At 41.2% G+C, this 13058-nt stretch overlaps 1 protein-coding gene across 1 annotated transcript; it reads left to right on the forward strand.

Annotated features, from left to right (window-relative positions):
• Positions 1-10777, forward strand: hs3st3b1a (heparan sulfate (glucosamine) 3-O-sulfotransferase 3B1a). The gene is made up of 2 exons (XM_084925800.1): positions 1-795; positions 8955-10777. The coding sequence occupies exons 1-2, from the start codon at positions 302-304 to the stop codon at positions 9571-9573; spliced, it is 1113 nt and encodes a 370-aa protein (XP_084781926.1). The 5' UTR covers positions 1-301; the 3' UTR covers positions 9574-10777.
• The last annotated feature ends 2281 nt before the right edge of the window (positions 10778-13058 follow it).

A 13058-nucleotide genomic window follows, 5' to 3' on the forward strand; every position in this document is an offset into this window, starting at 1 on the left:
GGCAGTGATGGGAGGCAAGCTGGTTCCTGACGCGCATATCGCTCAACTGGTGATCTGTTTGAATTGCTTTTTGCCGCTCAGTTTTTTTGTTTTTATTTTAAATTAAAGTATTTTTTACAGGTATTAAAGTGGAACTAGATGAGCATATGCAGTTCAGTTTTACTTCCCATGTTGGTTAAACGCTAATTTATGTTTTGGGGAATTGCGCAGCGGTTGTCCAGGAGCAGAACCATGGCAGAGGAGTGAGGCAGCTTTATCAAAATGCAAAGTAACTGGAATACAACTTTGTCACGGCGGTCCTATGGAATATAGTCCGATTATACACAGTCTACATGTTGTGCCATCATCCCACGTGAAAAACAAACTCTTTGTATTTTGCATAATGCTGTCCCTTTGGGTGTATATGATATATTGCTGTGTTGGCTACTGCTCCACTGTTCCAAACCTGACGTACGGATCGGTGAACAGACGCGAAAACCACGCAGAAGTTGACAACCAGGGGTCCTCTTTAGGAGCGTCCAGGGACTTACTAAATAACGAGAACGAGTTGGACAGCAGGGGAGACGAGTGGGATGAAATTAGAGGCGAGGCGAAAGCGTTGGATGATAATGCCATGTCAGGTTCCCTCAATGAGTCGGAAAGTAAAAAGTTGCCCCAGGCAATCATCATCGGAGTGAAGAAAGGAGGCACCCGGGCGCTGCTGGAGTTTCTGCGCCTGCATCCGGACATCCGAGCGGTGGGAGCGGAGCCGCACTTCTTCGACCGCAACTACGATAAAGGACTGGAGTGGTACAGGTAGACTAGCTCACTCATCCTCACAGTGCAGTATTAAAAACCCACGAGTCACGCACACAAACGCTACAAAAACACGCCATGCTTCATTTTCCAAAAAAGCTGTTTGCTCATTGAAACGTGGGCTACTTATGTGGACATAAATCTCCAGTTGTCTGCAAGTGTATCGCAATAATTGATGTTTACATTGCTGTGATTGATCGTCATATTTTCAATCTTCATAAAACCTAACAACCACCTTCTCCCCTGGCTTATTAAAGACACAGTTATATTTCCATTTCTACTAAAGCCTTTCATGTCCTGAATGTCTAGCCTCACTTAACCAAAAGTTACGCCTGTAAATTATTTTGACAGGTAGCCTCATAACATCAGCTCTGATAATCGAGCTATGTGTGAAAGTTGATAAGAAGAAGAAACCAAGAGATTACATTAAAAAAAAAAGAAAAATAATTTTACGCGGTGTATTTGTCACAGCGAGAACCAAGTAACACTGAGATGCAGATAGATTTCTATTTTATGAATATAAACAATAATGAATTAAATAAATACATAAATACAAACACTCATACTGAGATTATGTAGTGTAGAGTGTGTCATGTATTATGGGCTCTAGTTAAACAGATTCACAGTTTGTCATGCTGATTACCAATCATGAAGGAGGAATATATAATGTAAAATATCCATTGTGGAAAGGCGAAAACACCATGCAGGTTCATTGCCTCTGACTGAAGCTCAACCATGGGGTTTATCCACAAAATAAATACTGCTGGTGAGATGTTATTTGTTTCCTCCTGTCATAGAGTTATCTGCAGCACTGTATAATCTCTGTGCGTACCAGCATGAAGAGCAGGTTCAGGCTTTTAGCATATAAATGACAAACTTTTAAAGTTTTAATAACTGTCAGTGAAGTCAAACCTTTAATGCACTTTAAGCACTTGAATAAGTGACACAGTACGAATTCACATTTTAATAAAGGGAAATTGTTATCATTTGTGCAGTTTTGTTTGGCCGCTTTTCCAAGTTGTGTCGATTTACACAAAGGACAGTTATTTTGTGCGTGTTTGCTTGACCCTGACTGACAGTTCCCGGAATTTTTCTACATCTATCCTTGGATCTTGACTTTCGCTGGCTTTCCAAAAAGGAGAGCAGGCACCAGGGAGAAAATGATAATGCAGAGCTTCCATTTAGACTTGACCTGAATTCTGGATGCGGTTCAGAGTAATAGCCTTTGGTTTATAGCTAGGAGTCAGCAAGTTACATAAAACTGTCATTGAACTTCCTGAAGTGAGATTCAACTTTCAAGAATTTCCAGTCTGTTGCTTCATTTGGAGTAATTTGTTTCAGAAGCTCAGTCAATCAGAGGCTCTCATCACAGATCTTTGGTTGCTTAAACACTGAATAAGGCAACATTTTTACTGTATTCTCTGTCATGGCAACTGTTGTCCTTGTATGCAAGCTCTTTACTATCACCTCAGCTGCACAATAACAATGCACTACTCTTAGTGGAAAAAGAAAATACTGTAGATTGGAACTGAGTGCTTTACATCAGAGCTGCCACATTGTTAACAAGAGATAATAGGAGATACTGCTGCTTCAGGTGTCCATTTGACTGAGCCCAGGGATTAACAGGCAATGTCAAAGGATGTAGACACTGTTTCAAAGCTGGCTTCATAGAGCTACAATAGGGGAAGCGAAGCATTGTTCAAAGGACTTCTTGCCTAAGCTCCTTTGAGAATTTCCGGACAGGTTTAGGGCATTTTTGGATGATCAGTCTACGGAGAAATTCTTTTGTCCATCACTGTAGACTCAAAAATAACATGAAACCGTCCTGCGCTTGAACGCTTATTAGTCTTCATGCGGTTTTAATCTACAAGTAACACATGTCTGGAATGGATGATGGCTTAAAGAAAAGGAAATGCCATCATTAAAGATGGATAGAATTTAATGTTCATTAAGTCCAAGAAAAAAACCTTTTACAGATAAGTGAGGCATACTTACTTCTTGTTCACAGTGACACATGCACAGTTAGTGGCTGTGAGAAGCAGTTTGATCTTGAGAATGTTTAATGCATAATGAAGACTTCTTCTTTTTTCAGAGAGGTGATCCAGCTAATTAAAACAACTCGGCTTGAGTTGTCACAGTGAGATCGCTGTGCCACAAATTGACCCCCTTGCAGCACAGCCCTGTGACATCAAGTCAGCCCTTAATGATCATTTAGTGGTGCTCAGAAAACCTCCGGCTGCCTTTAAGGAAGAGTGCTGGATGATCTTTCAAAGTATACTCTGTAATACAGTTGAACTTTTGCTGAAAAAAAAAGTCATCAGACAATCCTGTGTCCACACTAACCAAGCCAGAAAGAGGCATCCACTGACTTGTTGGCCCATATCTTTCACTTCATTGCCCCCCGACTAATGGTGAGCAGTGGCTTGGGGAGAGGTGCATTCTGCTGGGTGGGCTTATCAACTCCTGGGGTGGCATTGAGTTGTGCCCGCACCATTTATCTGCTGTGATTGGTGTGTTCCATTCTGTTGGAGGTCTGTTGTGTCCATCCCTCTGGAGCCCCACATAGAGGAGGGGCCCTCGCCCAGCAGGAGGCCAACCACAATATAGCATGTTTTCACTCTAAGGCAGAAAAAGCGAAGCAGACATACAATACCACATGCTTACTCGAACAAAGCGCAGGAGGTAACTCCCAAAAGCCGTGGGAATGGCTTTTTTAGTACGATTCTAACTTCCTCCTCTATATCTTTTTAGACAGGTTATCTTCTGTTCAATGCTCTCATCAAGGTCTTTTGGGCTCTGTGCGGTAGATGTGACTTAATTGCTGTAATCATGTTTTTCCTCTTGAGGTTCCAAATATAGAACAATGAAGAGCTTTCTTACTAACTCATGGAGGGTGTCGGAGAACAGGGCCTAATCCTCCTCGGATCCCCGGGGGAGCTTACTGCAGCCCAGCGGCAGATAGAGGGCAGTAAATTTAAAGTGAGTCCTTTCTTACTTTTGCGTGATGGAGCTCCATGAAAAGGGATGTTGGAGAACCCCTGAGGATTGCATTAACCCTGACAATAAAAGAGCAGACAATTAGTGTGAAACATGTTTTCTCTGCCTTCACTTTGTATGCAAATGTGCTCAAAAGGGTGAAAGTGCCCTTTGACGAAGCCCAGCAGGAGTTCATCAGGAAGAGCATTCACTGGAACCTGCCCAAGAAAAGACTCAAACACTACGCTTAAGCTTTTTTAGCCCGAAAGTTGACTTTCAGATTTTCTGTGCGAAAAGTTGCATTTCCCAGGAGCGGGTTTATTTAAATCCACTGGTATCTTTTTGCTCACTCAACACTTTTAGCTGCAAGGACACATGAGAACTGGTCTAAGTGAGACAGCTCTCGATGAAGGTATCACCCAGCTTAAACTAATGTGTCAGCACACTCACAAGAAAAGAAGTTTTGGGGGTTTTTTTCCCAGCAAACCATGAAACCTTGCACTTTAAGAACTTCATTTCCTACAAAGACCTTTTTGTTTGCTAGCAATTCCTAGAATAAATCCTATAAATCGTCGATACTAGTAATGTGCGCATCCTCTCCCTATTCCAGAGATTGGAGGCTTAATTTGCTGCAACAACCCCCTGGGCTTTTGCTTGAGGCAATTTGTCAAACCACAGCACTTATTACAGCACTTTGGAAACACTGAAACAAAACAAGTTCACTCCATTATATCCCCATGAGTTGTTGACTTCCTCATCTCTCTCTTTTGTAGTTTCTTCAGGGAAAATGTGTTGTTTCCTGAAGCTGTCTTTCACTCTGCTGCAGAGACTCCCTGACAGAAAGTCAGGGCAACTTTAGAAACAACCAGTCTGCCTCAGCCATCTTTGTTTTTCTTCTTTGAAGTCTTGTTTGCGTTTTCTGATCCTCTCAAACCACCATGCATCTGTGAGGAATAGTCTAATTGTTCCAAACATCACATATGCCAGAAACATAGATGTTGGATTTCTTTTCTATTTTATAATAACTCTAAAACACAATTTAAGCTTTTTAATGTACACTATTTCTATTACATTACTGCTCAAAACAATACAAAGCTAAGCTGACAAGGCTCCGATATATTAATGCTGTGCAAAACAACGTGCAGTAAGCTCTCGACAACTTTGTGCTTATTCACAGTCAGCACACTAAAGCTTGATCATATTAGTTCGTTAGTTTCCTGGCCCTGTTACATCTGTGTCACAGTTTTTACATCCACAACTATGCAAGTGTTTGTCAGTGCTGTTTGCATTTGAGTGACTACTAGTTCACTTCAGCTTGGCTGCTGTTGCAGGACTGTTCACCCCCTGAACTTTGATCCATAGATTCAGACACAAACACATTCCTGTGAAACCCCCTTAAATTTGATGGCTCACACTGTTGTCTCTTTTCATCTACTGTGTGTAAAGACAGTAGCGAGTAACCCATACAGGCTTACTATGCACTGATGGCAACAAAGGTTTTTAAAGCTGTTGTCATAATTACAAAAAAACAGTGCACGCTAAGCGATTAGCTGAATGTTATTGGATTGCATTTTTGAGCACCAAGACCTAGATTAAAAGCTCTGTAAAGAATGGATTGCCTGAATTCTTAGATGTTAAAGGAAGGCTGGCAGTTGTGTGAGAGAAACCAGAATGGCTGTTCCTCCTGTTTCTCCTCCTCCTCTCTTTAAAACAGGCCTGGTTCCACCAGGCAGCCAGGTGGCCTTGAGTTCTGCATATACTGACAGTAATAATGAAGGACATGCAAAAGCTGTTATTTGTGGCTCCATAAGAAGGAAATTTAAAGTGTAATGACGATGTTTTTGATACTTAAAAAGAAGGCGCACAATGGCTAGAGAAATCCTTGCGTGTTAGTACACTGGTCTGATTATTCCGAGTGGCTGCATACCACACCTCTCATCCTGTCTTTGAGGAGAGGGATGTTTCCCACAGAAGCTCAACTGCTCTTGGAGCTGCAGGGTAAGATTAGAACTCATCATGCCATTAGATAACGTTGAGGGTTTTTTTCAAGCACTGTCCCTTGTCACTAGGATCTAAGAAAGCTGAAATATAGATGCCAATTAGAGTCAGTCAAGCAGGATACTGCAGAATACAAAAAAAGCCTCCTCCTGGAGTTTTTTGCACCCTACTTGTTCCTTACTGAACTCATTACTGAGGACATCACCCAGCAGCTGAGCACCAAGCTACATGCAGTAATGTTGTAAATTCCTACCTTTGAACCTGCTTCCTGATAGCAATGAATGTAAACAAGGCACCAGAAACAAACCCTGTCTCCCCGGCAGCCAGTTAAATGGACACACCTGAATGCCCGGCAGACAAAACAGAGGCCCATTACACAACCCACCAATCCCAGATTAATGTCTGTCTGTAGGTTGTGCTATTGAGGCAAGAAAATGCAGACGCTGCATCTAAAAATGCCTGCCGACAACTTTGGCGTCAGAACAGAGGGGTGGGGGCATGCAGTCTCCATCCTCCAACAATGCACCTGATTCCATCTAATCCTTGTATTTACTCTCTTCCTCTCTCCTTATCTCCCCATTGCTATTGCTCTGAGTGAGGTTTGTCTGAAATGCAATTTAGTTTGTAACATGACAATTATAAGCGTTTTTAATTTTTTGCTTCATGACTCAGAAAACACAATCCATTTTGTTTCACACATACATCCAGGGTCATAGGTAAGCTGGAAACTATGCCTGCTGCATAGGGCAGGAGGCAAGGCACACTTTGGACAAGCCAACTCAGAGTAGAGACACATTCAATTTAGAATAACCAGTTAATCCCACTAACTTCCTGTCTTTGGACTGTGGGAGGAAGCTAGAATACCTGGAGAAAACCCACACAGCCACAGGTGCAAACTCAGCCAGTTGGTGGAATCAAACCCAGGACTCTAACTAAACACCGTGCCACCATGGTTATATATTTGTCTATTAGCTTTGTATAGCCAAATAAAACCATGAAAAATTCATGAAGGGGTAAAAGTCAGCACCTTATGGCTCAGTGTGCCTCAATGCTAAACGACAATGCATTTGCATGGCTGACTGATAGATGCACTGAAACCTATTGGTTCCAGGCAATATTGTTTATTAAGCAGAACAAATTACGAAAGCTTGCTACATCTGCCCCCCCCTAAGGCAACTCGCTCTCAGACCTCGTTCAGTTGGAGATGTTCTCCTGTTCTCTATCGGTGCTAAGATGAATAATGCATGCCCTCATCACGCAGGTTGTTTTTCTCATTGACTAAGTGGAAAGTTTGATAGGTAGTGAGGTTTTGTGCCTATTCGGGCCTCAACAAAGGGCCTACGGCACTGCATTTGTGTTTATTCAAGAGATGGAGAAGATAATTGCAGTGGGCTCCAGTATAGTTTTTTTGTATCTCTCTCCTCTGTTGTTTTCCATCACCTTCAACTGTAGCTAAGGTTCTCAGGGAGAGGAAAAACACTATAAATATGTAAGACCCACAGCTTCTATAGATAAAAGAAAGAGCAGGTGACATTAGGCGAAGAAACTGTATAAGGAAGAGAACCCCTCTTCTGTATAAATTGCACTAATAGCATTTGGGTGATGTTTGTAGCTAAAGCCTTCTCTTCTCGCAGTGCTGTGAAGAGCAAAATCTTGCCATATTCTGTTGGTTTGCTGATGCAGAATTGCACGAAGAAAGCTGTTGTTAAACCAACAGATGGTTGGAAATTGTGGTAATTGTTTTAATGACATGACATGACTCCCTGCTTTCCTGTTGTTTGATTTAGATCAGCCGTTCACTATCAAAACCTAAGAATATTACCATGCAGTGTAGCAACTGAAGATTTACATTGTGACTAATGCAAACCCACATGAGGTTTGATTGAAAGGGATGCTTGTTAACGCAAGGCAATATACCATGGCTTAACATTTCTTTGTCAGAAGAAGAGATATGTGCACACTGCTCTTGATTCAAGTCATTTGTCACATCAGCGTGAGATCTCAGACTCTGATTAAGAGCTGCGGGGCACCAAAACGTTAGTTCAACATGCAATGCAATTTCTAAAAAAAGAAAAAAAAATGAGATGCTGTGTAAAGTAAAACTGGAATGCTATAATTTCTAAATCATTGCATTCTGTTTTTATTTACATGTTTTTGATGATGGATGAGGACCAGATGAGGAAAAGAGTCGAATCAGCAACTTCCTGACTCAATCCCAGCATGAAAATTGCATTCCCTACTTGCACTCAGCTGTATAGGAATATGTGGTGTTGTATCCAAACTTTGTGTAACTGTTTGTTTTTTCATGGATTTAAAATGCTCACCAGTGATTGTCATCATAATAGCCACATATCTCTCTCCCCCTCTCTCTAGAGACAAGCCAACCACCCAGCTCGTCAACAGGCAGCCAACCAGCCTCTAATGCTGCTGCGTGTTTGGCTTAGTCCTAATCCCCCTTGGCTCACTTGAGCCATTATCCAGTGAGGGCTGCAGTTAACAGGCTATATTATGATCAACCCGAGCCATCCAGGGTTAAGAAGAATATGCAGTAATGGGAACAGACAGGTTCCAAGCATATTTCCAAAGGAATGCAAAGCTTCATCAAATTGTCACATTTCTCACAAAAATACTGATATTAGGAGAAAGGTGCATGACATTAAAGTGCATAATGCTGCCTATTCATAGCTAAACCAGCATGTTTAAGTATAACGTAATGAGTCTGAGGAATATTTCAGTGTGATGATTGTGAGATGATTTATGGCATTAGATGTTTAATGCAGGTACAAGAGGGACACGAGGGTGGATGTCTTCCTTTACAGTTTGTACTCGGAATGTGGAACTGTGTATTTTTTTTTCCCCACACAGTTACTGAAGATTGATAGGACTTCTGCTTTACCTGCCAGCCCTTGTCACGTCATGCACTGTCACAGGCTTTGTTAATGCAGCTCAAGATTTCTACTACTGTCTTCTTGGTGATGACTGACTAGCTTCTCTTTGACAGTGTTTATAAAGCTGCCATGAAGTGATATTGTGTCATCGCTAATCTCATCGTCCTTGATTGGCACTTTAGTAAGCTGTAAACTCTACAAAGGAAAACAGAGTATACAGCGGAAATGGTAGAGTAGGTTTTTGCAAAATATGTCATCTGCAGTGCAAATGTAATTCTTTGTGTTTGTTCTTTACAGGGAATTAATGCCGAAGTCATCAGAAGGCCAGCTGACCATGGAAAAGACCCCCAGCTACTACGTTACTAAGGAGGTCCCTGCTCGAATCTACGCCATGTCTAAAGACACAAAGCTAATTGTAGTTGTCCGGGATCCTGTCACACGAGCCATCTCAGACTACACTCAGACCCGCTCCAAGAAGCCAGACATCCCTTCTTTTGAGAGCCTGACCCTGAAGAACACCTCGGCAGGTCTGATTGACACCACGTGGAGCGCTGTACAAATTGGCATGTACGCCAAGCACCTTGAGCGCTGGCTCCAGTACTTTCCCATGGAGCAGCTGCTGTTCGTTAGCGGAGAGCGTCTCATTACCGACCCTGCAGGTGAGATGGCTCGTGTCCAGGACTTTCTTGGGCTGAGGAGGGTGGTCACAGAGAAGCATTTCCACTTTAACCCAGCAAAAGGCTTCCCCTGCCTTAAGAGACCTGAGGGGAACAGTAGGCCACATTGCTTGGGTAAAACCAAAGGCAGGACCCATCCTAATATTGACCCAGAGGTGGTTCAGAGGCTAAGAGACTTTTATAAACCCTTTAATTTCAAGTTTTACCAGATGACTGGTCATGACTTTGGTTGGGACTAAGAAAAAAAAATGATGACAGGCTAATGCTGGTTATCTGGAATTTCTTTTTGTTATAATTATATCACTCTGGAGTTATTGTTTTACAGTCTATGTACAGTATTTGGTGGTGTGTAAAAAGATCAGAAGTCTATTTTATGATAATTTATTGTTATGATATTAACTCACTAAGCTGCCTAACTAGGTTTATTCATGTTTTTATTTGTCGCGAGCTACAAAATCTCTCTTTTTTCGACCTAAAAGCACACAGTTTTTACAGGTATTACAATCAGGGTCACTATGTTTTCTTTTTCTTTCTTTTTCTTTCTTTTTACCCAATTCAGACCCAGCTTGACAACAAAACTGGTAATATCCCCTTAACATTTGCCTGACCCTCAGAGGTCTGTGGACCCACTTAGTCAGGTCGATACAGGCCTCAGCTGATCCAGCGCAACTTGCCAGGTAGATCAATAAAGTAATAGCTCCTCATCATGTCAATTAGACCTGAGTGATGGCATTGTCTTGATCTCTCAAGCGTCTCAATAAAACATTGATCCATTAATGGTAGCAAGTTTATGGTCAACCTTTGAGCCAAATTCAAGTTAATATGAGAATATAAATTTCCACTGCAATATTCTGACTTAACCACTATTTATTTTGTCTCTACAGAAGAATGTTGATCGGGTTCCAATAGAGTCGTGTCAAATCTGTTTTGTATGTTTTTATCCATTTTCCAAAGAGCTGCATCCCAGATTTCATAACGCCTATAGAAAATGATTTATATGAAAAGTCATATGAGCCATTCACATTTATTGATCTGTACTGAAATTGCTCTCATTGATCACTCTGTGCAGCTTCTTACTGCATCTGATAGTGGATGTGTTAATTATGCCCTTTCCCACAGTACATCAGCTGCTGGAGTGAAAAGGAGGACTTATTTTCTTTACTTTCAGAAGAAACTAAACCAATATAGCCTTTCAGAATTCCTCATCTAAGTTTCATTTGTGGTTGAGTTTTATTCAGCCTCTACAATTCAGCAGTTCCGACATCATCCAGGGTCATTCTAAAATGATTTGCTACAACGTTGTTGTTGTAGAGGCACTATTTCACTGTATGCTTTGCTTTAAAAACATTGAAATTAGCTGGGTTTAAATGAGATGTTGATTAAAAGGTGCAGTCTTGTCATCTTTAATGAAGAAATAAAGAAAGTGTGTTTTATCAAAAACAATGCAGTCTCTGGCATCCTTGGATTTTCAGTATGGTTAGAAAAAATAGGATAGTGCTATGTGTTTTATTTGTTGGGTAGCAGCGTGGGTTATTAATGCTTCAGATTTCTGCAGGCAAAAGTGTACTCTTGTGTCTAATCACCATTTTACACATTGTTGTGCTAACAGGCTAATTAGCACGTTAGCTGTCTTGGCTTCCCACTGCCACCACTAAGAGGATTTCGTTGCCATGACCCCCACAAACACATTAAGTGTCAGGTTTCTCATCAGGCCAGAAGTGACTTATGAAATGCACCGGATTGTTTTTTTTGTTCCTGGGTGAGCCTTCAGGAGTCCATTTATATATATGAGCGATCCCCCTCATGCACGTTGTAGTGTTCATAAAGATGATACTGCTGTCGATTACATAGCATTCAGTCTGTTTTTCATATTTCTTTTTATTCCAGAAAATATTTAGAGCCTTCTGTTAATATGTTTTATCGTACTTAGATATCCTGTTGAGGCATTGTGTGTTGTCCTTGAACTAGTCTCAAACAATGTGACCATCCATCAAGCAGAACAACTAATCGCTGAGCTAAGGTTATGGTTCAAGAGAGGTATGAATCACCTTGCTCTATTAACAAACAACCTTTATTTAACTCTCCAGCAAAACACCCTCATTTACCTGAGGCTGCCAGCAGTGATGAAGCCAGTCTCCCTGGTGGCAGGCTAGGAGTCTGATCGCCCAGGAAGCAGCTCCCTTTGCAATTAAAGGAATAGATGAGGGGTGCTGTAATTGCTAGGCTCCCAGCTGGGGAATTGCTGTTAGCATACATCCCTACAGGCTGTTGTAAGGAAGGCTGATGTTGTTTGAAGGTTAGGATGAAGGAAAATAGACACCTGGCATCCATGAGAATTAAGTGACTTCAAATATCAACTTGGCAGCTTCCAGTGGGGAATAGAATCAGAGAAGCTGAACAAAAGTGAATGGAAATAAAAGTGTTACACAACACCAGAAGGTTTGGTTTAGAGGACATATGAACAGACATTTGTAATTTGGGTGGAGGCGTTAGGATGAACTGTACCCTCATTAGGATGTCAATGAGGCGTCTTCGTATTGTGCCAAGATGTTAATCACGCAGGAGTCGATTAACATGTTTAACATACACATGCAGAAATCATTGCAGATGATTAATTCAGTCAACATCCGACTTGTTGGCTGAGTCTTTCAGTTCTGCACCTGCGAGATTCTAAATTGTGCATTTAAGTGGCCTTAGAAACAAACAAAACATCTGACAGGAGGAACTGAGAGAAATAGGCATGTGCAGAGAAACCAGGCTGACTTTGAACTAAAAATAATTCAGGTACTTGGTGGATGCCTCAATCTACAGAGACAGCTGCCTCTATAGACGGGAGTAAGCTACCTGTTTACTCTTTTGAAGGTCCTTGAGGAGACTGGGGTGTATTTCAGTTGACATGAGGTAAAACAACACGGCACACCCTGGTTGGTCCACAAGTCAGACAACTATTTACGCTCATATTCACTTCTCTTGTAGACAGCTGGAGCACCTGGAGACAATCCATACAGGGATCATGATAAAACATGCAAGCTGAGCACAGAAAGGTCCTGGGTGGTTTAAAGAGAAGTGACAGTAATAACTACACCACCACTGCACCAAGTTAGCCAAGTATTAAAGTCTAATACTATCATATCTTCTATTTTAACAGGACGTTTTCTCTCTATTTCGCTCTTTCTCTTTTTTGCTAACAAAAGGTTCAAACAGGGTGAGTGGAAACTGAAAAGTATTCATAAATCAGTAAATGTTGCAGTAATCATTTTAGTTTCACATTGTACTGAATAGTTACTATTCGGATTGCTGACATCTTCACTATCTGATGAAATATCCTTGCACCATCAAGCAGCATTTACAAACAGGATATAAGGTCATTATCAAAACCTACTCTGCCCCTTTATGTTTTAATTTTTGTTCTGAATATTATTTTCACAAAGTTTAGCATATGATCACATCATTTTGTTTGCAGTTGTTTTTTATCTTAAGACATGATTTATAACTGGGAGAAAGTTAAAAAAAGAAAAAACCAAGCTCCCAAATCACAACAAATTCTAGAGCAACATTCTAATCTGAACTTTGTTTTAGAGCTTTATAAAACAGTTGCCTTCCTCTCTTGCCCTTAATCATTTATTATACATTGTCCAAACCCTAATCCTAATCCGATAGGAAGGGCAAGCATTAATCTCAGACAGTGGACTTGGAGTTGGCATGTATGTGCTGACATAGCTAA

Source organism: Perissodus microlepis, chromosome 4, assembly GCF_051167445.1.
Source record: "Perissodus microlepis isolate ML-2025 ecotype Zambia chromosome 4, ASM5116744v1, whole genome shotgun sequence".
In the NCBI taxonomy this organism is placed as follows: Eukaryota; Metazoa; Chordata; class Actinopteri; order Cichliformes; family Cichlidae; genus Perissodus; species Perissodus microlepis.